Below are 25013 nucleotides of genomic sequence, written 5' to 3'. Positions count from 1 at the left end.
ACCGGTTAGGCGGATTGTAACGTGTGTATAATTGTCAACTTATTTACTATAGCTTGCACAAGCCGTATCCGCGTACCCGCGAGTGCGGGTCGACCCGAATCAAAGACATCCATGTCACAAATGTTGACATCACAGGATCCGTTACAACACGGAAACGTAATGTGGGACAGTCACTCGTTCGTCCGTCATTTCTGCCCTGGTTGTTGTGGCTGGAGATATATACTTCACTTTCAGTAACTGTATCGATTAAGTCCGCGCGTTGATCTGTAGAAAACTGGACATGTTTGACAAACGAAAGCCGCTTGCTTTATGATTAATGTACGACAGCTGCAGAAGTTACGGACAGTTTGACCTATGTACTTGAAGCGAGATTCTTTCTGTTGATCGAGAGTTCTGTTGTTTCTGTGTGGCTGTTGCGTTTCAGTCAGTGGTTCCAGTACCATGGGGAACTTAGCACGCTGTGTCCTGCTCTCACTGCTGGCGCTCCTGTTGTGGGAAGGGACCGTTTTACAGGTAACTGGTTTTGTTGTTGTTGTTTTATGTTTATGGACGGGGGGCGAGCGGTGCGACATGCAGAACCCAGAGCGCGTGTGTGGCTTTATGTGATATCTTTCCACTGTCTATTTCGGGAACACGCACACGGGCAAATGGAGAGGGAGAGAGAGACCCACACAAAAAACATAAATAAATCTGTTTTATTTATAATTTTACACTTTCTTTTGCAATGTAAATAATGTTTCCCATTCCAATTAAGCATTTAAATTGAGACTGAGAGAGGACTGCAGTTACCCTTTTATAATAAAATACGGAGAATCAGATTAAATACATTTCTGTGTGTGTCTGTGTGTGTGTCAGTGTGTGTGTTTGTGTAGGTCTGTGTGGGTGTGTGTGAGTCTCTGAGTGTGTTTGTGTGTCTGTATGTTTGCTTAAGGTCCCATGTGAGTCCTGTTCTATGATGCCACCCCTTGGTGAATAAATACAGGAGTGGCTGTACACATACACACACCCACAGAGACACACACCATATCGTTATTGGTTTCTGTGAAGGAGAGGGATTGTCTACTTTTCAGGATGTCCTGGTATCCTGGTTGAAGAAGGACACACATGTAGACAGTTAAACACAGAGACACAACTGTACACTCCCAGTGTGTTTTGGACCCATCATCCGTGGTGACAGAATGTGGGCGGTGCCTTCAGTGTCTTAACGGCCTAAAATGTGGTCACATCTGTTCCAAGTCCTGGTGTTGAGGGTGAACACAACTAGACCAAAACACTTTATGTTTCATTTCTTTATTGAGCAAAATGATCCAAAAGAAAATATGGTTGCAAAAAGTTCCAGTTTCAATCTTTTCTTCTGACCCATGATTCTGTGTTACTGTGTCTTCCATTTTACTATGGCAGTTCTGGTCTGAAATATATAATATTGACCTATGACCCCTGGGCCTGATATATATGATGGTGGACCTGTGACCCCTGGGCCTGATGTATATGATGATGGCTGACTTTTGACCTGTGACCCTTAGGTGAAGTCAGTGGGGGTGACTCTCCCTGAGTCTCTGCTTTTCGTCTCAACTCTGGATGGGAGTCTTCATGCCGTCTCCAAACAGTCTGGAGACATCAAATGGACACTCAAAGAAGGTCAGAACACCCCTGATATTATCACACACTAAAACAACACACGTCTGATATCAAACCCGCACTAAAACTACACACGCTTGATATCAAACACGCACTAAAACAACACATGCCTGATATCAAACATGCACTAAAACAACACACGTCTTATATTCTCTATCTTCGTTTCAGATCCTATCATACAGGTTCCTGTCTACCTTACTGAGTGAGTAGCTCTCCATCACGTTTGTGTGTCTTGTGTCGTGGTGGGTATGTCTTTGGTGTCGTGGTGTGTATGTCTTTGGTGTCGTGGTGTGTATGTCTTTGGTGTCGTGGGGTGTATGTCTTTGTTGTCGTGGGGGTGTATGTCTTTGTTGTCGTGGGGGTGTATGTCTTTGGTGTCGTGGGGTGTATGTCTTTGGTGTCGTGGGGGTGTATGTCTTTGGTGTCGTGGGGGTCTATGTCTTTGGTGTCGTGGGGTGTATGTCTTTGGTGTCGTGGGGGTGTATGTCTTTGGTGTCGTGGGGGTGTATGTCTTTGGTGTCGTGGGGGTGTATGTCTTTGGTGTCGTGGGGGTGTATGTCTTTGGTGTCATGGGGGTGTATGTCTTTGGTGTCATGGGGGTGTATGTCTTTGGTGTCGTGGGGTGTATGTCTTTGGTGTCGTGGGGTGTATGTCTTTGGTGTCCTGGGGTGTATGTCTTTGGTGTCCTGGGGTGTATGTCTTTGGTGTCCTGGGGTGTATGTCTTTGGTGTCCTGGGGTGTATGTCTTTGGTGTCGTGGGGTGTATGTCTTTGGTGTCGTGGGGTGTATGTCTTTGGTGTCGTGGTGTGCATGTATTTTGTGTCATGATGTGTATGTTGTCTTGGTGTGAGTTCTATGTGTTTGTCCATGTTGTGTCTAGGCATCTGTGTGTGTGTGTGTGTGTTGTGTCTAGGTGTGTGTGTGTGTGTGTTGTGTCTAGGTGTGTGTGTGTGTGTGTTGTGTCTAGGTGTGTGTGTGTGTGTGTGTTCGTGTTGTGTCTGGGTGTGTTGTGTCTAGGTGTGTGTGTGTGTTGTGTCTAGGTGTGTGTGTGTGTTGTGTCTAGGTGTGTGTTGTGTCTAGGTGTGTGTGTGTTGTGTCTAAGTGTGTGTTGTGTCTAGGTGTGTGTGTGTGTGTGTGTGTTGTGTCTAGGTGTGTGTGTGTTGTGTCTAGGTGTGTGTGTGTGTGTTGTGTCTAGGTGTGTGTTGTGTCTAGGTGTGTGTGTGTGTTGTGTCTAGGTGTGTGTGTGTTGTGTCTAGGTGTGTGTTGTGTCTAGGTGTGTGTGTGTGTGTTGTGTCTAGGTGTGTGTTGTGTCTAGGTGTGTGTGTGTTGTGTCTAGGTGTGTGTGTGTGTGTGTGTGTGTTGTGTCTAGGTGTGTGTGTGTTGTGTCTAAGTGTGTGTTGTGTCTAGGTGTGTGTGTGTGTGTTGTGTCTAGGTGTGTGTGTGTTGTGTCTAAGTGTGTGTTGTGTCTAGGTGTGTGTGTGTGTGTGTGTGTTGTGTCTGGACCTTTGACTTCGGTGTCTCTGAATAACGTCTCTGCTGCGTCATAGAAATCCATTTGTGTTTCTAGACCAGGTTTCCTCCCAGACCCCAATGATGGAAGTCTTTACATCCTGGGAGGAAAACACAAGGAAGGACTGATGGTGAGAGATGGGGGGAGACTGATACTGAGAGAGATGGGGGGGGGGGACTGATACTGAGAGAGATGGGGGGGGGGGACTGATACTGAGAGAGATGGGGGGGGGGCTGATACTGAGAGATGGGGAGGGGGACTGATACTGAGAGAGATGGGGAGGGGGACTGATACTGAGAGAGATGGGGGGGGGGGGACTGATACTGAGAGAGATGGGGGGGAGACTGATACTGAGAGAGATGGGGGGGGGGGGACTGATACTGAGAGAGATGGGGGGGGACTGATACTGAGAGAGATGGGGGGGGGGGACTGATACTGAGAGAGATGGGGGGGAGACTGATACTGAGAGAGATGGGGGGGGGGAGACTGATACTGAGAGAGATGGGGGGGGAGACTGATACTGAGAGAGATGGGGGGGGACTGATACTGAGAGAGATGGGGGGGAGACTGATACTGAGAGAGATGGGGGGGAGACTGATACTGAGAGAGATGGGGGGGGGGAGACTGATACTGAGAGAGATGGGGGGGGAGACTGATACTGAGAGAGATGGGGGGGGGACTGATACTGAGAGAGATGGGGGAGGGGGGGGGACTGATACTGAGAGAGATGGGGGGGGGGGAGACTGATACTGAGAGAGATGGGGGGGAGGACTGATACTGAGAGAGATGGGGGGGGGGACTGATACTGAGAGAGATGGGGGGGGGACTGATACTGAGAGAGATGGGGGGGGAGACTGATACTGAGAGAGATGGGGGGGGGGGGGGAGACTGATACTGGTCGCACAGACCTCCATGTGCAAGCCAACGGTACCCTGACTGTGGTTAGGTACCGGGATGAAATCCTCAGACCCATCGTCACATCTTACGCTGCTGCAGTGGGCCCTGGGTTCCTTCTGGTGCAGGGCAATGCCCGGCCTCATGTGGCCAGAGTGTGTAGGCATTTCCTGGATGAAGAAGACATTGATGCCATTGACTGTCCCACACGTTCCCCAGACCTGAATCACATTGAGATCCTCTGGGATGTTATGTATCGCGCCACAGACTGTCCAGGAGCTCACTGATGCCCTGATCCAGGTCTGGGAGGAGACTACACACCGTGTGAAGAAATACACGCAAGCTGGAACAGCCTGTGATTTCAATTGTTTACTTTGAGTTTCGGTGTGAGTTTCACTCCAGCCCTCAATCGGTTGGTGGTTTCCTTTGATCGTTGTTACGTCATTTTGTTCTCAACCAATTGCAACGTGTACAGTAAAGGTTTTGATCTTCAGTACAGTTAGTTCATGGAGACCTGATGTGTGATTGAGGGTTCCCTTGTGAATGTAGAATAGAAGAGGTGTAGCATGTTCTCTGTCTCTGCAGAAACTTCCCTTCACCATCCCGGAGCTGGTCCAGTCATCTCCCTGTCGAAGTTCTGATGGAATCCTCTATACTGGTGAGAATAACTGGCTGAATGACTGCTTGAATGGCTGCTTGAGTTGTTGGCTGAATGGCTTGTCAACTGGTGTTTGAGTCCCTACAGACAAGTGGTTAGTCACAACTTACAGTTTGTTAGAGTCAAGACTGTGACACACATATTTCACATTTAACTTCCCTTTGGGCCCTGAAACAATGATGTTCAAATCCCTTTTTCCCCCGAAGTCTCTAACCCCAACAGTTTGGAGTCAAGGTCCTCACTCAGATTGTAAAACAAGGAAAATCATGTGAAGTTAGGACATTTGGCCGGTTCTCATCTCAGATGGAAAACATTTGGTGTGTTGTTTGTGTTTGTTTGTGTGTGTGTGTTTGTGTTTGTATGTGTGTCTGTGTGCGCGTGCAGGTAAGAAGCAGGATGTCTGGTTTGTGGTGGACCCCCAGACGGGAGAGAAACAGACAAGCTTGTCCACTTCATCGTCTGAGTCCATCTGTCCCAACACTCCTCTGCTTTATATTGGACGCACAGGTAACACTCCGTTATTATACCATGTTCAGTGATTCTACTGTTTTCTACAGTGTATCATTCAACTGTATTCTCCTCTGTTCCATTCTGCTGGACTGTAACTCAGTTTCTTGTATCTGTTTACTAGAGTACATGATAACGATGTACGACACAAAGACCCAGGAGCTAAGATGGAACGCCACATACAACGACTACTCTGCCCCACCATATGATGAGAAACATGACTACAGTACGCACACACACACAGAGACACACACACACACACACAGACACACAGAGACACACACACACACACAGACACACAGAGACACACACACACACACACACACACACACACACACACAGACACACAGAGACACACACACACACACAGACACACAGAGACACAGAGACACACACACAGAGACACACACACACACACAGACACACAGAGACACAGAGACACACACACAGAGACACAGACACACAGAGACACACACACAGAGACACAGACACACACAGACACACACACAGAGACACACAGAGACACAGACTCACACACACAGACACACAGAGACACACACAAGATCACATTTGTTCCAAATTATTACAGTGAGATGTGATTATGGAACAGTTTCCCTCCCCACTCTCCCCCCCCCCCTCCCCAGAGATGGCTCACCTGGTCTCCAGTGGGGATGGATTAGTGGTTACTGTGGACAGAGAGTCAGGTAACAGACACACACACACAGACGTACACACGCACACACATAAGTTTGTCTTCCTATCCTTTTGACCGGAGACCCAGAAATCCATGAGACATCCATCAGAAATGCTGAGAAGTAGTCAGTGTCATTTACTCCCTGTGGGACCTGTATCATGTTTCAACGTTGTTGTGGGGACTTTGGGATCACACACAGTCAGTGTTGAGGGGACTTTGGGATCACACACAGTCAGTGTTGAGGGGACTTTGGGATCACACACAGTCAGTGTTGAGGGGACTTTTGGATCACACACAGTCAGTGTTGAGGGGACTTTGGGATCACACACAGTCAGTGTTGAGGGGACTTTGGGATCACACACAGTCAGTGTTGAGGGGACTTTTGGATCACACACAGTCAGTGTTGAGGGGACTTTTGGATCACACACAGTCAGTGTTGAGGGGACTTTGGGATCACACACAGTCAGTGTTGAGGGGACTTAGAGATCACACACAAACAGTGTTGAGAGTTGGCTGGTCAGTTATATGTTATATCTTTTATACTTTGTCTTTAAGAAGTTGAATGTTCTATCTTTTTCTATATTTTATCTTTAACTACTGGATAGACCACCTTTTCGTTCTATCCCTGCACTGACACGCCTCCTACACTCTGGACTAACGTGATTGGTTCTTCTGACCCGTATCTCAGGTGACGTCCTGTGGATGCAGAACTATGGTTCACCTGTGGTGGGCGTCTACCTGTACAGTCAGGACTCCCTAAGACACGCCCCTCACCTTTCAGTTGCCATGGAGACTCTACGCTACCTCACATTTTCTTCCCACGATACACACACACACACCATGAAGTGGAGCTACCAGTTCGTCACGGAGCAAGCCAGCGCGCACACAGAGCTGGTGTAAGATACACACACACACACACATACACAAACAACTGGCATAAGATACACATGCACACACACACACAGCTGGTGTAAGGTACACACACACACACACAGCTGGTGTGAGAGACACACACTCACACACACACACAATAAACATTCAACATACCTATAATATATACAGCTCCGGAAAACATTGAGACCACTGCACTTTTTCTTTCCTTTCCAAAAAAGTTGAGTGAGGAACAGAAGCGTTAAATTTGCAGTGGTTTAACCCTTTGTTCCTCACTCAAAACCTTCCTTTTTGACTTTTTTGGAAAGTTTTTTTCCGGAGCTGTGCATATATATATAAGATGTTAATTTAGTTCATATAAACATTGTTTATGTGTGTGTTTTAGGTCTACTCTATGTGTGTATGTGTGTGTTTTAGGCCTACTCTTTATGTGTATATGTGTGTGTTTTAGGCCTACTCTTTGTGTGTGTGTTTTAGGCCTACTCTTTGTGTGTGTGTTTTAGGCCTACTCTTTATGTGTGTATGTGTGTGTTTTAGGCCTACTCTTTATGTGTGTATGTGTGTGTTTTAGGCCTACTCTTTATGTGTGTGTGTGTGTGTTTTAGGCCTACTCTTTATGTGTGTATGTGTGTGTTTTAGGCCTACTCTTTATGTGTGTATGTGTGTGTTTTAGGCCTACTCTTTATGTGTGTATGTGTGTGTTTTAGGCCTACTCTTTATGTAGGAAAGATGGACTCTCACCTCTATGCCTCCACCTCCCTGGTTCATGACGGAGTCTCTCTAGTGGTCAGTACAGCTGTCAATCAACACACTGGCTTATTAGGAATCAATAAATTAATTGATTGTCCAACAACTTCCTTGACGAGTTGACTGATGTTTTGTGTTGCCATGGCAGCCACGGGGCCTGACACTGGCCCGTATCGAGGGTCCGGAGACGGAGGAGGTGACGGTCCGAGACCGAGGAGAGTGTGAGATCACACCGTCCACCGATGTCCGCTACCCCCCCGGGTCAACAAACACTCTGAACAACCAGTGGCTGCTCATAGGTAACAGACACACCAAACCAGTCTAATATCGACACTAAACCAGCCTCATATCGACACTAAACCAGTAAAATATTGACACTAAACCAGTATAATATTGACACTAAACCAGCCTCATATCGACACTAAACCAGTATAATATTGACACTAAACCAATATAATATTGATACTAACACTGTCTCCTATCGACACTAACACTGTCTCCTATCGACACTAACACTGTCTCCTATCGACACTAACACTGTCTCCTATCGACACTAACACTGTCTCCTATCGACAATAACACTGTCTCCTATCGACACTAACACTGTCTCCTATCGACACTAACACTGTCTCCTATCGACACTAACACTGTCTCCTATCGACACTAACACTGTCTCCTATCGACACTAACACTGTCTCCTATCGACACTAACACTGTCTCCTATCGACACTAACACTGTCTCCTATCGACACTAACACTGTCTCCTATCGACATTAACACTGTCTCCTATCGACATGATGTTTAAGTCATCTGATATTGACATGTATTTTTGTCATCTCCAATTGGCATGGTGTTTATGTAATCTCATATTAATGTGGTGTTTATGTCATCTGGTACTGATGTGGTGTTTATGTCATCTAATTCTGATGTGGTGTTTATGTCATCTAATTCTGATGTGGTGTTTATGTCATCTGATATTAACTTGGTGTTTATGTCATCTGGTACTGATGTGGTGTTAATGTCATCTCTGTGTGTGTCAGGTCATCATGAGTTGCCTCCAGTAGCTCACACCACCATGCTGAGAGAATTCCCGGTTAACCTGCAGCGTTCTGGGGATGCCATTATCCCGTCCCGGTCTCAGAACACACGCCCCCATACAGAGCAACCTGTAAGTCTCAACCCCTGACCTCTAACCCCAGAATCACACTCCCATACAGAGCATCCTGTAAGTCTCAACCCCTGACCTCTAACCCCAGAAACAAACTTCAATCAATCCCAAAATACATCCAAAAATGTTTTTACTTGGAGTTAATACACATTCAGAAGAGTAGAACATTTAAATGGTAATCTTTCGTCATTTTGTAAATATAAAATAGTTATGAAACCCTCCTGTCACACACATCCCACTAGCTCCCAAACTCTCTGACCCCTGCCCTCTGACCCCTCCCCTCTGACCTTCTGACAACTCCCCTCTGACCTTCTGACCACTCTCCAGTTCCACTCAGTGGGTCACGGCAGCGTACGTGGAGGAAGAGGTAGTTCAGGTAACGGTGAACATAAAAGGACCCCTGCAGGGTCCAGCTCGGGGCTGTCCTCTGTGCTGCCTGCCTACATATACCTGGACCCTGTTACCGTGGTGATACTATCGCTGCTGTTGGGAGGGTGGATCGCCTTTGCCCTGACATACCCACAGGTACGCACTGGAGGGGTATGGGTACGCACTGGAGGGGTATGGGTACGCGCTGGAGGGGAGGGGGGCTATCTTGTGTTGTACCAACCTGTGTGTGTTTGTGATACAGCGTTTGGCCCAGCAGCAGAAACACCAGAGGCAGCAATTGGAGGAAGCTCTGGAGTCCCGCCTCCAACGGCTCATAGACACGCCCTCTTCTTCAGAGACACCCCCTCCTATACCAGACACGCCCCTTTCTCCAGACACCCCTCCTCAGTCTGCAGAGTCACAGCTGTCCTCTGTGGCCCCTCCTCTCTCTGGTTCCCCTGGTAACAGCACTGACTCTGCAACCAGGAACGGAGCCACTGTGACATCATCAACACACGGTGGGGATCATCTTCACCAGTTCAAACCAATACAAGTCATATCATATTTCACTGTATGTGTATATATGTGTATATATGTGTATATATATATGTGTGTATATATATGTATTTTTATCTCATGTATTTTCTTAAATAAGAGGTTGACAGGCACCAAAGCCTATCCTCTCCCTCTCAGTTCAACATGGCTGGACAGGAAGCTTATACACTTGCCAATTCTCATGACTGTTCATATTGTTGTATGAAAGAAAAAATACATTCAACTTCTCTTGTTTCTCTGTCTCACAGAAGGAGGGATAGAGGAGGTGCATGTGGGGAAGATCTCCTTCTCCACATCTGAGGTTCTGGGACACGGAACAGAGGGAACATTTGTCTTCAGGTCAGACACACATTCATCTGTCAACTGATCCAACATGTTGGTGAATCCATCCTGTTTATTCTAGAACAGACAGAGAAATAAAGGACAATATGAGAAAGAGAGGTTGATTAAAAGCGAGAGAGAGTAATTCCATTACCCGCAGTATTAGACTACAGAATCAGCCGGCGATCGTACACTGTTTACCGGGGGGCAGAGCCGTCGACAAAGCCGCGAAGTCTAAAACTGGCAAGTATAGAGAGTACAGAGATATTGTTAGTATGAAACAGTCAGAGGTTACGAAACAGAACATAGCATCAGTGTGTAAACTAGCTAGAAAGATGTGTCGGCATCGAGTAATTGGGTGGTGACGAGCTCTACAGCAGACTTGCGCAACCTGGCCTACCAAACCCCAACACACACAGCCTACCAAACCCCAACACACACAGCCTACCAAACCCCAACACACACAGCCTACCAAACCCCAACACACACAGCCTACCAAACCCCAACACACACAGCCTACCAAACCCCAACACATAAAGCCTATCAAACACCAACACAGACAGCCTACCAAACCCCAACACACACAGCCTGTCAAACCCCAACACACACAGCCTGTCAAACCCCAACACACACAGCCTGTCAAACCCCAACACAGACAGCCTACCAAACCCCAACACACACAGCCTACCAAACCCCAACACACACAGCTTACCAAACCCCAACACACACAGCCTACCAAACCCCAACACACACAGCCTACCAAACCCCAACACACACAGCCTACCAAACCCCAACACACACAGCCTACCAAACCCCAACACACACAGCCTATCAAATCCCAACACAAACAGCCTACCAAACCCCAACACACTCTGTCAAACCCCAACACATACAGCCTATCAAACCCCAACACATAAAGCCTATCAAACACCAACACAGACAGCCTACCAAACCCCAACACACACAGCCTGTCAAACCCCAACACACACAGCCTGTCAAACCCCAACACACACAGCCTGTCAAACCCCAACACAGACAGCCTGTCAAACCCCAACACAGACAGCCTATCAAACCCCAACACAGACAGTCTGACAAACCTCAACACAGACAGCCTGTCAAACCCCAACACACACAGTCTGACAAATCCCAGCACACAAAGCCTATCAAACACACACAGCTCTAGGGTCCCTCTGCTGGCTGAAACAAGAACAACAGCCTTTGACAATACCGAAGTGTCTACCTTATGTGGTCCCACATTACTGGTTGGCAACACAGGAGCCCACTATTAGCTGACTATTAGCCCACTGTTAGTTAAAATCTGTGGTAATATTAGAGAATGCATTAGCTCCCGTTTCCCAGCCAAAATTTCCCCTTTTAGTTTCATTCACAGACATCAGAAACAACATGGCATTAGCATTAAATACATTTTTAAATCGAAACATTTGCCCGTAATAAGAAAAAAATCAATAATCAATTATAACACCAATCAAACCTTTTTGACCTGGTGTATTGGTGTAATGGATTGTTCTGCTACTGTACCAAGACTGCACAACAATATAAATATGGTACTATATCATTTTATTGTTGGTTGATTTGCAGCTAAGAAGAATCTAGTAATTGCAACCAGTTTTGGTCATATCTGTTCTATACAATATTTTGTATTTTCTCCACGACCAGCTCACTTAGAAATGTCCTTGTTTTCCCTGAAAACATATATGAAATGAGTTTGAATAGGAAATGTAGTCATTGACATGTTTAGAAATAATGATTTTTAATTGAAATAATAATTGTGTCCTTCAAACTTTCGTCAAAGAATCCTCCCTTTGCAGCAATTACAGCCTTGCAGACCTTTGGCATTCCAGTTGTCAATTTGTTGAGGTAATCTGAAGAGATTTCACCCCATGCATCTTGAAGCTCATACCACAAGTTAGTTTGGCTTGATGAGTACTTTGAACCATACGGACAAGCTGCTCCCACAACAGCTCAATAGGGTTGAGATCCTGTGACTGTGTTCATTATAGACAGAATAGCAGCTGACTGCTTCTTCCCTAAGCACTCCTCCATCATCTTTTCATTTGGTCTGCATCTGATGGATATTCTTCTTTGTGATCGGAACACCTCAAAGTTAGATTGGTCTCTCCATAACAGTTTTTTCCTATCTTCTTTTGTCTTTGTTCTTTTGCCTGTCTTAATCTATTCTTTTTATTGGCCAGTCAGAGATACATATTTTTCTTTGCAACTCTGCCTAGAAGGCCAACATACCGGAGTTGCTTCTTCACAATTGACATTGACATTGTTGTTTCGAATAGATTGATGACTTTCAGTAGAAATTTATTTCTTTCTGGATATTTTGAGCCTGTAATCAAACCCACAATTGCTGATGCTCCAGATACTCAAATAGTCTAAAAAGGCCAGTTTTATTGTTTCTTTAATCAGCACAGTTTTCAGCTTTCTAATGATCAGTTAGCCTTTTAAAATGATTCACTTGGATTAGCAAACACAAAGTGCCATTGGAACACAGGACTGATGTTTGCTGATAATGGGCCTTTGTATGCCTATTTAGATATTCCTATAAAAATCATCTATTTCCAGCTGCAATAGTCATTTACAAAATCTACAATGTACACTGTATTTCTGATCAATCAATCAATCAAATGTATTTATAAAGCCCTTTTTACAACAGCAGTTGTCACAAAGTTATTTTACAAAACACCCGTCCTTAAACCCCAAGGAGCAAACAACAGTAATGTTGAATTTCAGTGGCTAGGAAATCTCCCTAAGAAGGCTGAAATTTAGGAAGAAACCTAGAGAGGAACCAGGCTCAGAGGGGTGACCAGTCCTCCTCTGGCTGTGCCGGATGAACATATTAAGAGTACAAATTGTAATAATTAATAAATGCATGTGGGCTGAGTCTAAAGTCTATTTAAACTTAGTCCAGGTGGAAGCATGACCAGATGGACAAGGACAGGGACAACACAGGGGTGGGGGGGGGCAGTTGAAATCGTCAGGTATCGTCTTGATCTGATCAATTTTATTTATTGTTCCAGGGGTCATTTTGACGGCCGTCGTGTGGCGGTTAAGAGAATTCTCCCAGAGTGTTTTGACTTTGCAGAGCGAGAGGTTCAGCTCCTCCGTGAATCAGACGAACACCCAAACGTCATCAGATACTACTGCACAGAGAGGGACAAGCTGTTCACCTACATCGCCATTGAACTCTGTGTTGCTACACTACAACAGGTATACGGAACAGCCAGTGAGTGTGTGTGCTTTTAAACAATGTGTGTGTGTGTCTAACCTGTGTTTGTGAGTGTATAATCTGTGTTTGTGTCTAACCTGTGTTTGTGTGTGTGTGTGTATAATCTGTGTGTCTAACCTGTGTTTGTGTGTGAATAATCTCTGTGTGTCTAACCTGTGTTTGTGTGTGTTTAACCTGTGTTTGAGTGTGAATAATCTGTGTGTTCTTTCTCCTCACCCCAGTATGTAGAGGACCCATCATGCCACGCGGATCTCAGCCCAGTCGCTCTGCTGGAACAGACCATGTGTGGCCTCAGACATCTTCACTCCCTCAACATAGGTACACACTGTCTGTCTGTTTTTCACTCCTGTCAGCCATTTCCTCTCCCTGTCTCAATCCCACAAATGTCTAACATCCTGTCTCCCTCTCCTCTTTCTCCTGTCTCCCTCTCCTCTTTCTCCTATCTCCCTCTCCTCTGTCCAGTCCACAGGGACTTGAAGCCGCGTAACATCCTGCTGTCTCAGCCAGGACCCCTTGGTTGTGTTCGGGCGCTGATCTCAGACTTTGGCCTTTGTAAGAAGATTCCAGAGGGAAGGACTAGTTTCTCTCTGCGCTCTGGGATACCAGGAACAGAGGGTTGGATTGCACCTGAAGTACTGCTGGAAACACCTGGAAACAACCCAGTAAGACACACACAATGCAACACAAACCCAACAATCCCCCACATGATAAGAACGCTGACATGACCCCCGACATGACATGACCACACCCAAATCTAGGCACCAGGGTCAGATGAGTGTGTGGTAGAATACAGGGACTAGTGTTGGATGAGTGTGTGGTAGAATACAGGGACTAGTGTTGGATGAGTGTGTGGTAGAATACAGGGACTAGTGTTGGATGAGTGTGTGGTAGAATACAGGGACTAGTGTTGGATGAGTGTGTGGTAGAATACAGGGACTAGTGTTGGATGAGTGTGTGGTAGAATCTAGGGACTAGTGTTGGATGAGTGTGTGGTAGAATCTAGGGACTAGTGTTGGATGAGTGTGTGGTAGAATAAAAGGACTAGTGTTGGATGAGTGTGTGGTAGAATTTAGGGACTAGTGTTGGATGAGTGTGTGGTAGAATACAGGGACTAGTGTTGGATGAGTGTGTGGTAGAATTTAGGGACTAGTGTTGGATGAGTGTGTGGTAGAATACAGGGACTAGTGTTGGATGAGTGTGTGGTAGAATACAGGGACTAGTGTTGGATGAGCAACATCTCTGTGTTTGAAGAACCGTTCCTAGACAGACACTCCATCTGTGTTTATCACTTAATAGTAACTTCCAGATGTGTTCTCCTGGGTTATACTGTAATAAGGTTCTCTCTGTTCAACTAAGTTCTACCAGCGTCATGTTCTCCCTGTATATATGATGTAACCAGGCGGTGGAAGTGTTCTATTGATTTCTGCCATAATGATGTTCTCCCTGTAGATACGAAGTGACCAGATTATGAAAGTGTTCTACTGGTTCTACCATAAGTGTTCTCTCTGTTCTACTGGGTTCTACCATATTGATTTTCTCTCTGTTCTGCTGGGTTCTACCATAATGATGTTCTCCCTGTAGATACAATGCGACAAGGTGGTGGACCTCTTCTCAGCTGGCTGTTTTTTTTTTTCTTCTGGGTCCTACCATAATGATGTTCTCTCTCTTCTTCTGGGTTCTACCATAATGATGTTCTCCCTGTAGCTACGATGTGACCAGGCGGTAGACATCTTCTCAGCTGGCTGTTTTTTTTTCTTCTGGGTTCTACCATCATGATGTTCTCTCTGTTCTACTGGGTTCTACCATAATGATGTTCTCCCTGCAGATACGATGTGACCAGGCGGTAGACATCTTCTCAGCTGGCTGTTTTATTTTCTTCTGGGTTCTACCATAATGATGTTCTCTCTGTTCTACTGGGTTCTACCATAATGATGTTCTCCCTGTAGATACGATGTGACCAGGCGGTGGACATCTTCTCAGCTGGCTGTGTGTTCTACTATGTGGTCAGTAGGGGGCAGCACCCATTTGGAGACACATTGCGACGCCAGGCTAACATCCTGGGCGGAGAGTACTGCCTCACACACTTCATGGAGGACATGCACGGTGAGACTTCTGAGTCCGCACAACATCAAGTGTGGCTGTGTGAGACAGAAAGAGGTTGTATGTGGTCCTAGACATTCTGTGATGTGATTGCAAGGATTCTGATTGGTTGTGCTGTGCGTGCTACAGATGATGTAATCGCGCGGGACCTGATAGAGCGAATGATTAGCAGCGATCCAGAGTCCCGCCCCTCTACCTCGTCCGTTCTGAAACACCCCTTCTTCTGGAGCCCTGAAAAACAGCTGCAGTTCTTTCAGGTAGACCTTGCGCTCTCTCCCTTATATCACTCCCCTAAATCACTCTCACCCCTTCCTCCGTTTGTCTTTCTTCCTCTCCCCCTCTCTCTTTCTACATTTACACTTGAATCATTTAGCAGAAACTCATGATTTTCCGAAGCTCCCGCTGTGTGCAAAACAATCAGTAACACACATTCTCCCCGGCTTCTATTTTTCCTGCTACATTAACCGTCTACTGAGTGGACCAGCAGCTGTCAGTCACAGAGTGAGTGATGTCAGGGAAGCTGCTGGTTTGACTGTCTGCTGGAAGTCCTGCCTCCCTCTTCCTGTATATTGTGTGCTTTTCAACCTCATGACACAGAGAACTGCTGTTCCAGGGTCTTTCTCTCCAAACTGGGCACTCTTGCGCCCCCTATGGGGCTCTTCAGTGGCATAGTCTACTGCTGCTTTATGCGAAGTCCATGTTAAACTTGACACACATTTCATTTAATTATCTGATTTGGGAAGAGGGGGCCAGAGAAAACCAATCTTGAAGACATGGTAATCCCAGCCCTAAGACATTAATATTAAACAGATTGGCTAACCTCAGCCTTAAGACATGTTTAATATTAAACAGTTTGGCTAACCTCAGCCTTAAGACATGTTTAATATTAAACAGATTGACTAACCTCAGCCTTAAGACATGTTTAATATTAAACAGATTGACTAACCTCAGCCTTAAGACATGTTTAATATTAAACAGTTTGGCTAACCTCAGCCTTAAGACATGTTTAATATTAAACAGTTTGGCTAACCTCAGCCTTAAGACATGTTTAATATTAAACAGTTTGGCTAACCTCAGCCGTAAGTAGAAAACAAAACAGATCTAGGCAGAACTAAACCAAATATAACTGTCATACTATTTAAATGTCTTTCTACACAATTTCACAAATGTTGAAATTTATGATTTTACCAATATGAGAGGTAAACCTCTTAATGTTTTATGTAATTTAACTTTGTATTTCAGTAGTAATTAAAGCATAGGTATAGTCCACCAAATTAAAGCATTATGTTGTGTGACTGGGACCCACAAAATGGTGCTGGTTCCACTCCCCAGCCTGACAAGTTGCAAAACCCTGCTCTGTCCTTGAGCAAGACAGTTAACCCTGCACTGTCCTTGAGCAAGACAGTTAACCCTGCTCTGTCCTTGAGCAAGACAGTTAACCCTGCTCTGCTCCCAAGCCCTTACAAAACATATAATGTTTTCTTTTTCATACTTGTTTAGGAAGACACAACCATGTATGTTCCCTGTTGACATAATTGTGCGTGTGTGCGTGTATGTGTGTGTGTGTGTGTGTGTGTGCGTGTGTGTGCGTGTGTGTGCGTGTGTGTGCGTGTGTGTGTGTGTGTGTGTTAGGATGTGAGTGACCGTATTGAGAAGGAGCCAGTGGACAGCCCCACGGTGGTCCGGCTGGAGACGGCTGGAAGAGCTGTTGTCAGAACCAACTGGAGGATGCACATCTCTGTCCCTCTACAAACAGGTAACACTCGCACACACTCCACCAGGTAACACACACACACGCTCCACCAGGTAACACACACACATATGCGCTCCACCAGGTAACACACACACACACACTCCACCAGGTAACACACACACATATGCGCTCCACCAGGTAACACACACACATACGCGCTCCACCAGGTAACACACACACACGCTCCACCAGGTAACACACACACACGCTCCACCAGGTAACACACACACACACGCTCCACCAGGTAACACACACCAGCTCCACCAGGTAACACACACACACCAGCTCCACCAGGTAACACACACGCTCCACCAGGTAACACACACACACACTCCACCAGGTAACACACACACACACTCCACCAGGTAACAAACACACGCACTCCACCAGGTAACACACACACACACGCTCCACCAGGTAACACACACACACACACACACGCTCCACCAGGTAACACACACCAGCTCCACCAGGTAACACACACACACACACACCAGCTCCACCAGGTAACACACACCCACACACACACTACACCAGGTAACACACACACCCACACACGCTCCACCAGGTAACATACGCACTCCACCAGGTAACACACACGCTCCACCAGGTAACACACACGCTCCACCAGGTAACACACACACACTCCACCAGGTAACACACACACACGCTCCACCAGGTAACACACACACATGCTCCACCAGGTAACACACACACACGCTCCACCAGGTAACACACAAACACGCTCCACCAGGTAACACACACACACACATGCTCCACCAGGTAACAAACACACACACATGCTCCACCAGGTAACACACACACACACATGCTCCACCAGGTAACACACACGCTCCACCAGGCAACACACACACACACACACATGCTCCACCAGGCAACACACACACACATGCTCCACCAGGTAACACACGCTCCACCAGGTAACACACGCTCCACCAGGTAACACACACACTCCACCAGGTAACACATACACGCTCCACCAGGCAACACACACACACTCCAACAAAGGGCTCTGACTCTTTAAAGACACACACACTCCACCAGAGGCTCTGACTCTTTAAAGACACACACACTCCACCAGAGGCTCTGACTCTTTAAAGACACACACACTCCACCAGAGGCTCTGACTCTTTAAAGACACACACACTCCACCAGAGGGCTCTGACTCTTTAAAGACACACACACTCCACCAGAGGGCTCTGACTCTTTAAATACACACACTCCACCAGAGGCTCTGACTCTTTAAAGACACACACTCCACCAGAGGCTCTGACTCTTTAAAGACACACACACTCCACCAGAGGGCTCTGACTCTTTAAAGACACACACACTCCACCAGAGGCTCTGACTCTTTAAAGACACACACACTCCACCAGAGGCTCTGACTCTTTAAAGACACACACTCCACCAGAGGCTCTGACTCTTTAAAGACACACACTCCACCAGAGGGCTCTGACTCTTTAAAGGCACACACACTCCACCAGAGGGCTCTGACTCTTTAAAGACACACACACTCCACCAGAGGGCTCTGACTCTTTAAAGACACACACACTCCACCAGAGGGCTCTGACTCTTTAAAGACACACACACTCCACCAGAGGGCTCTGACTCTTTAAAGACACACACACTCCACCAGAGGCTCTGACTCTTTAAAGGCTCACACACTCCACCAGAGGGCTCTGACTCTTTAAAGGCACACACACTCCACCAGAGGGCTCTGACTCTTTAAAGACACACACACTCCACCAGAGGCTCTGACTCTTTAAAGACACACACACTCCACCAGAGGCTCTGACTCTTTAAAGACACACACACTCCACCAGAGGCTCTGACTCTTTAAAGACACACACACTCCACCAGAGGCTCTGACTCTTTAAAGGCAGTGTACAAAGTATCTCTCTCTGTTTCCTGCAGACCTCAGGAAGTTTCGCACGTATAAAGGGAACTCTGTTCGAGACCTGCTGAGGGCCATGAGGAATAAGGTACATTTATCCGCAGTATCTGCAATCTCTGTTTATTCATATAACATGATGCTGGGTGAAATCTTTGAGATGCAGCGTTTCATTTTAAGAGGAACAGTCAAATCAAATATTTGCACCCTTCATGAAAATGTTTTGCCAAAAAAATCTAAATAGTCAATCAAATGTTTTGTGTTTTGGAAATTGATATGTTGAAATTAACTTATATGGCTCTCCCTTATGTTTGAGTTTTTTTATGTTCACCTTCGCTCAGTTTCATGAGGGTTGCCAGAACTAACTGTATCTCAGAGCGTCTCAGTTTCACAGAGTACTTCAGTGTCATGAAGTACCAGACATTTAAAGTTTTGGACTGTCACTAATAAATACAGTACATAGTTTACTAATCAGCACTGAGAAAACATCCTCATGTCTGTATTGAATCTCCCTGTTCTCATCATCGGTTGTCAAACACACACTGGTGTGAACAGAGGACTCTACTTCCTCAGTGGTGAACAGAGGACTCTACCAGCCAAAAGCAGAATTAGTGTGGCTTTTAAAATGAGTTGTACTCTCTAATGACTCTGTGACTGTCCCCATAGAAACACCATTACCATGAGTTGTACTCTCTAATGACTCTGTGACTGTCCCCATAGAAACACCATTACCATGAGTTGTACTCTCTAATGACTCTGTGACTGTCCCCATAGAAACACCATTACCATGAGTTGTACTCTCTAATGACTCTGTGATTGTCCCCATAGAAACACCATTACCATGAGTTGTACTCTCTGATGACTCTGTGACTGTCCCCATAGAAACAACATTACCATGAGTTGTACTCTCTAATGACTCTGTGACTGTCCCCATAGAAACAACATTACCATGAGTTGTACTCTCTAATGACTCTGTGACTGTCCCCATAGAAACACCATTACCATGAGTTGTACTCTCTAATGACTCTGTGACTGTCCCCATAGAAACACCATTACCATGAGTTGTACTCTCTGATGACTCTGTGACTGTCCCCATAGAAACACCATTACCATGAGTTGCCAGCGGATGTCCAAGAGACGTTGGGCGAGGTACCTGAGGGGTTTGTCGGCTACTTCACCTCTCGGTTCCCACGGTTACTACTACACACGCATAACGCACTGAGTACCTGCTCACATGAGAGACTGTTCCACCCCTACTACCCCCCTGCCCCATCTCTGTGACCCTCATGAAGCTCTGACACTTGTCCCGAGGAGGGGGACCATATTGCACACGCTCCGTAGAAGTCTGGGCGTGGCGTTTCGTGAAGGGGGTCGGTTGCTGCTGTGCTCCAAGAGAGAAGCCTTTTAACTGCTTTGTTTAACTCGTCTGTCAACATGAAATTATTTGAACATTCACCTGCTCTGACCTGAATGTCTGCAAAGCACTTTGTTTTTTCCCTGATAGTCATTAAAATGCACTGGAGAAAGCGGATGGTCTTGAAAGAAACAGCCTGCAGGCTCCATTACATCTTTAATTCCTGACTGAATCTAAACTCTGTAAATGTTTGAATGATTTGGTTCTGGGCAGGTTGGGGTAGAGACACAGAAAGACAATGTTTCCATGAAGACTTTTGATACTTCATGTCAGAACTTTGTTTGTAAATCATTGTACATGAGGAAGTACTGTGATTGGCTACATTATTGAGGTCATCCATTTTGTTGTGTTAACAAAAAAGAACCCAGACTCTGTTTCATTATATGGTTTAAAACTGGTTAAAGTACAGATGAAGAGAAGACGTTTGCAATGCTTTTATGTTGACTTGATACTATTTGTTTTAGAAACAAAGCCAATGTAACGTTTCTGATACACTTAGGAGTGTTTTTATGAGTACTTGATACTATTTGTTTTAAAAACACAGCCAATGTAACGGGTCCTGCTGGACCTGGTTGAACAGGTTGAGGATTCAACACTGATGTGGGGGTGTTTTAATATGAAAATAACTTTCACCTGATAAACCTTCAGGTTGAGGATTCAACACTGATGTGGGGGTGTTTGATAGGAAAATAACTTTCACCTGATAATCCTTCTGGCTGGAACATGTAAGTGCTGTATTATTCAAATTTTTCATTTTTTAATTGGTTATACATTTTTGGTTTAATTCTACCATGTGAAACTTCTCCACCTTATATGTGTGATATGCAGAACTATCAGGAAAAACTTTTATACTTTTTTTTAATATAAAATGAAAATAAATGATCATTAATGCTTTGAGTGTGAACAGCTTGAAGTGAACAACACTAATGGGTAATGTGTTTTTTATTTTAATTAAAGATGTTTTTTAAGGCTCGTTCAGGTTTTTTAAGGCTCGCCCCCAAAGACTGTGTCAGCTTTCAAATTCAGGTGGAGACATAGTACCAGCGGTAATTATGTTCATATATTTGTTCAGTGTGGAATGAGACTGAGACGATCCCGTGCTCTGATGACGGTCCGTCTCCCCCGTGCTCTGATGACGGCCCGTCTCCCCCGTGCTCAGATGGCAGCCCGTCTCCCCCGTGCTCTGATGACGGCCCGTCTCCCCCGTGCTCTGATGACGGCCCGTCTCCCCCGTGCTCTGATGACGGCCCGTCTCCCCCGTGCTCTGATGACGGCCTGTCTCCCCCGTGCTCTGATGCTTACGGACTAGCCCAGGGTTCTAACCCTGCTTACGGACTAGCCCAGGGTTCTAACCCTGCTTACGGACTAGCCCAGGGTTCTAACCCTGCTTACGGACTAGCCCAGGGTTCTAACCCTGCTTACGGACTAGCCCAGGGTTCTAACCCTGCTTACGGACTAGCCCAGGGTTCTAACCCTGCTTACGGACTAGCCCAGGAATAGTGTCCAGTGCGGGAAACATTTGGGAAAGAAATACTGTGAGACTGGGAGGGGAGAGGTGGGACAGTTCCATTCTGTCCTTCCATGTAGGGGGGGTTATCAGCCAGTAGGGGGGGCTGTGAGACTGGGAGGGGAGAGGTGGGACAGTTCCATTCTGTCCTTCCATGTAGGGGGGGTTATCAGCCAGTAGGGGGGGCTGTGAGACTGGGAGGGGAGAGGTGGGACAGTTCCATTCTGTCCTGACAACCAATATCACTGTCTTCCTCTGTCCGTCCCCTAGTCACACGCTCCTGTATGCCACTCCCTACTTCTCCTTTCCTCTCTACCTCCCTAGCTCCATCTCCCTCACTACCACTTTCCCCCTCTCTCTCTCCCTTCTAACTCTCCTCCTCCCTCCCCTTCCAGATGGCATGTGTGATACAGCATTGCATTGTTATATAATGCATCAGTTAAGTCGTGAAGCCCTCTGTCCATCACAGCAGGTGGAGGGCTTGGGGTTATTACAAGAGGTCAGAGGTCAGGGTTGTGGAAAGCCACAGAACAGATTATCCACCATAGAAAAGAACAGCTCAACACGTCTGCACACTGCACGCTTTCACTTCCTGTAGATGGCTCTGTATAATTTGTTTGTATAATGTGTGTGTGTGTGTGTGTGTGTGTGTGTGTGTGTGCATGCATGCGTTTTCATTGTGTCCTGTCCATTAAAGTAAGATAGTCAGATTACTCCAGATTATTAACCCACGCTATGTCTAACCATTACTATTGTAATCTACACTAATCTGGACCTGAATTCTGCAGTTTTGTCTGAATGTGTGCGTGTGTGTTTGTGTGTGTTTCTGTGTGTGTGCATTTGTGAGAGAGTGGGTCTTTGTATGCATGTGTGTCTGTGTGTGTCTGTGTAATTGTGACTGTGTTTGTGTGTGTGTCTGTGTAATTGTGACTGTGTATGTGTGTGAGGGTGGGTCTGTGTGTGTGTGTGTGTGTGTGTGTGTGTCTGTGTAATTGTGACTGTGTGAGTGTGGGTCTGTGTGTGTGTGTGTGTGTGTGTGTGTCTGTGTAATTGTGACTGAGTGTGGGTCTGTGTGTGTGTGTGTGTGTGTGTGTGTGTGTGTGTCTGTGTAATTGTGACTGTGTGTGTGTGAGTCTGTGTGTGTGTGTGTGTCTGTGTAATTGTGACTGTGTGTGTGAGTGTGGGTCTGTGCGTGTGTGTGTGTCTGTGTAATTGTGACTGTGTGTGTGAGTGTAATATAGGGATGTTTTTCTGATTATCCCATTTCCTGTCGTCAAGGCCAAAGGTTGCTAGGCAACTTCACTCCTGTCTACTGTCATAAAGGTTTATTTCTCTCTCATCCTCTTTCCTCTCATTCTTTCACCTCTCCTTCTCTTTCCCACTTATTTTCTCATCCTCTCTCCCTTTCATTCTATCACGTCCCTCTCTCCCTCTCAACTCTCTCTCCTCTCCTCCCTTCATATACACTCTCCCTCTCTCCCTCTCACCTCTCCTCATCTCTCCTTTTCTCCTTAACACTCTCTTGGCCTCCAACTCTCTCCTCTGTGATTCTCCGACCCCTCCTTCCTACTGTTTCTCTCCTCTCCGGTTCTCCTCTTTCCCCATCTTTTGTTCCCTACTCTGTCTTATTCACTCCTCCCTCTCTCCCTCTTCTCTCTCTTTTCCTTTCTGTCTGAAATTCACTTCCCATCCAAAGAGGATTTCTAACAGCTGCTCTGTTCAATATAGGTCACAATAGATAATAGACTAAAATCCTCCGTGACAGACTGACTGAAAACATGACATTTTACTAATGATTGTTTATGTTGAAGTAGGACTTTAAAAGGGTCGCTGTTTAAAGGGAGGGGCTGTGAGACTTCAGTTCTCCCTTTTCCCCATTTATCACCTGAACCACATCTCAAAGGGTGGTCCGGAGTCGTCATGATGCCGATGACCTACCGTTCCCCCGGTTACGGGAGACGGTTGATGGACCAACTCCTGGAGTTCCTTATTCCTTGTTGTGTAAAAACATTTTAATGTTGTCAAAGGCCTACTTATTTTTCACCATAAAAGTTCCAGAATCGCTGGAAAACGTTTTTATATTCCAACAGTGACAGTCAAAAGAGAGAAGAATAAGTCGCTCTCGATATTAGTGTCTGCTAAATGACTGAAATGTAAACGTGTGTGTGTGTGTGTGTGTGAACCTCTATGAAACACTTCCTCATAGATTACATTATCCAATGGTCACCATGGTTACTGGCCCCAGGGCAACCAATCACTGATAATATGAATCTGACCTAGATACCCAAACGCCATCGATTACACAGCTGGAGTGTGTATGTGTGTGCGTGTGTGTGAACTGTCAACTGTCAAGTTTGAATTGTCATGAATATTCAGATCCATATTCCCTTAAAACAATACAACAACAAGACAATAACAAAGTTAAGAAAATAATATATAAAACATTAAATAATGACAACAATAATAAAGAAAAGTTTGTATGTGGCAAGGAAGTGTCTGTGTGTGTGTGTGTGTGTGTGCATGAATGTGTGTATAGATGTGTGTGTGTAGGTGTGTGTGTGTGAGTGACACTACAGAGGTTATTTAAAAAATGTATGAAATGTTCCTGTGATGCAGAATGAGTTCTTCTGCTTGTTGAGCAAAAACAGCAGCTCCAGAGCACAGACCGTGTGTGTGTGTGTGTGTGTGTGTGTGTGTGTGGGGTGGGGGGGGTGTATTAGTAATGCGTTTTGACAGCATGTGGAAGACAGTGCAGACCACAGAGAGAAAAAGAGAGGGACAAGTAGAGTGGAAAGGAGACAGAGAAGGATAGTGAGGGAGAGAATGGGGTGGAGAGAGAGAGGAAAAAAGAGGTGAAGAGAGAGAGGAAGAAAGAGGTGGAGAAGCAGAGGAGAGAGAGAATGAGTGCACACTGTTAAGTCGCACTGGATGAAAGCGTCTGCTAAATGATGTAAATGGAAAATGGGAAGATAGAGCAAAATACATTCTGGGCTAAATAAATAAACTTAGCTTCCATATTTATCCTGTTAGAATTACTAAACTCACCTCTGGCCTCTGTAGCACTGGGTGTGTGCATGTGCCTGTGTGTTCCTGATGTTAGCCTGGTAAATGTTTTATGA

At 45.8% G+C, this 25013-nt stretch overlaps 1 protein-coding gene across 1 annotated transcript; it reads left to right on the top strand.

Moving 5' to 3' along the window:
- On the top strand, nucleotides 1-21333 carry ern2 (endoplasmic reticulum to nucleus signaling 2). The gene is made up of 23 exons (XM_029122057.2): nucleotides 1-513; nucleotides 1524-1638; nucleotides 1807-1840; nucleotides 3206-3278; nucleotides 4628-4700; nucleotides 5085-5207; nucleotides 5332-5433; nucleotides 5852-5911; nucleotides 6590-6797; nucleotides 7500-7578; nucleotides 7688-7838; nucleotides 8580-8707; nucleotides 9035-9232; nucleotides 9339-9594; nucleotides 9880-9970; nucleotides 13000-13189; nucleotides 13430-13526; nucleotides 13671-13870; nucleotides 15155-15311; nucleotides 15438-15565; nucleotides 16941-17064; nucleotides 18997-19064; nucleotides 20072-21333. Exons 1-23 carry the CDS (start codon nucleotides 442-444, stop codon nucleotides 20252-20254), a joined length of 2910 nt encoding a protein of 969 aa, XP_028977890.1. The 5' UTR covers nucleotides 1-441; the 3' UTR covers nucleotides 20255-21333.
- The last annotated feature ends 3680 nt before the right edge of the window (nucleotides 21334-25013 follow it).

This window comes from Esox lucius, chromosome 9 (genome assembly GCF_011004845.1).
Source record: "Esox lucius isolate fEsoLuc1 chromosome 9, fEsoLuc1.pri, whole genome shotgun sequence".
Taxonomy (NCBI): domain Eukaryota; kingdom Metazoa; phylum Chordata; class Actinopteri; order Esociformes; family Esocidae; genus Esox; species Esox lucius.
The sequence above is the reverse complement of the archived record's forward strand: the minus strand, read 5'-3'. Positions and strand labels throughout refer to the sequence as shown.

What these genes read in the sequence shown, in the direction of transcription:
- ern2 (XM_029122057.2), top strand. Translation starts at nt 442, where the DNA reads ATGGGGAACTTAGCACGCTGTGTCCTGCTCTCACTGCTGGCGCTCCTG. An exon ending in GCTTTATATTGGACGCACAG is followed by an intron (nt 5,208 to 5,331) that starts GTAACACTCCGT and finishes TCTGTTTACTAG; the next exon opens with AGTACATGATAACGATGTAC. An exon ending in TGAGGGCCATGAGGAATAAG is followed by an intron (nt 19,065 to 20,071) that starts GTACATTTATCC and finishes CTGTCCCCATAG; the next exon opens with AAACACCATTACCATGAGTT.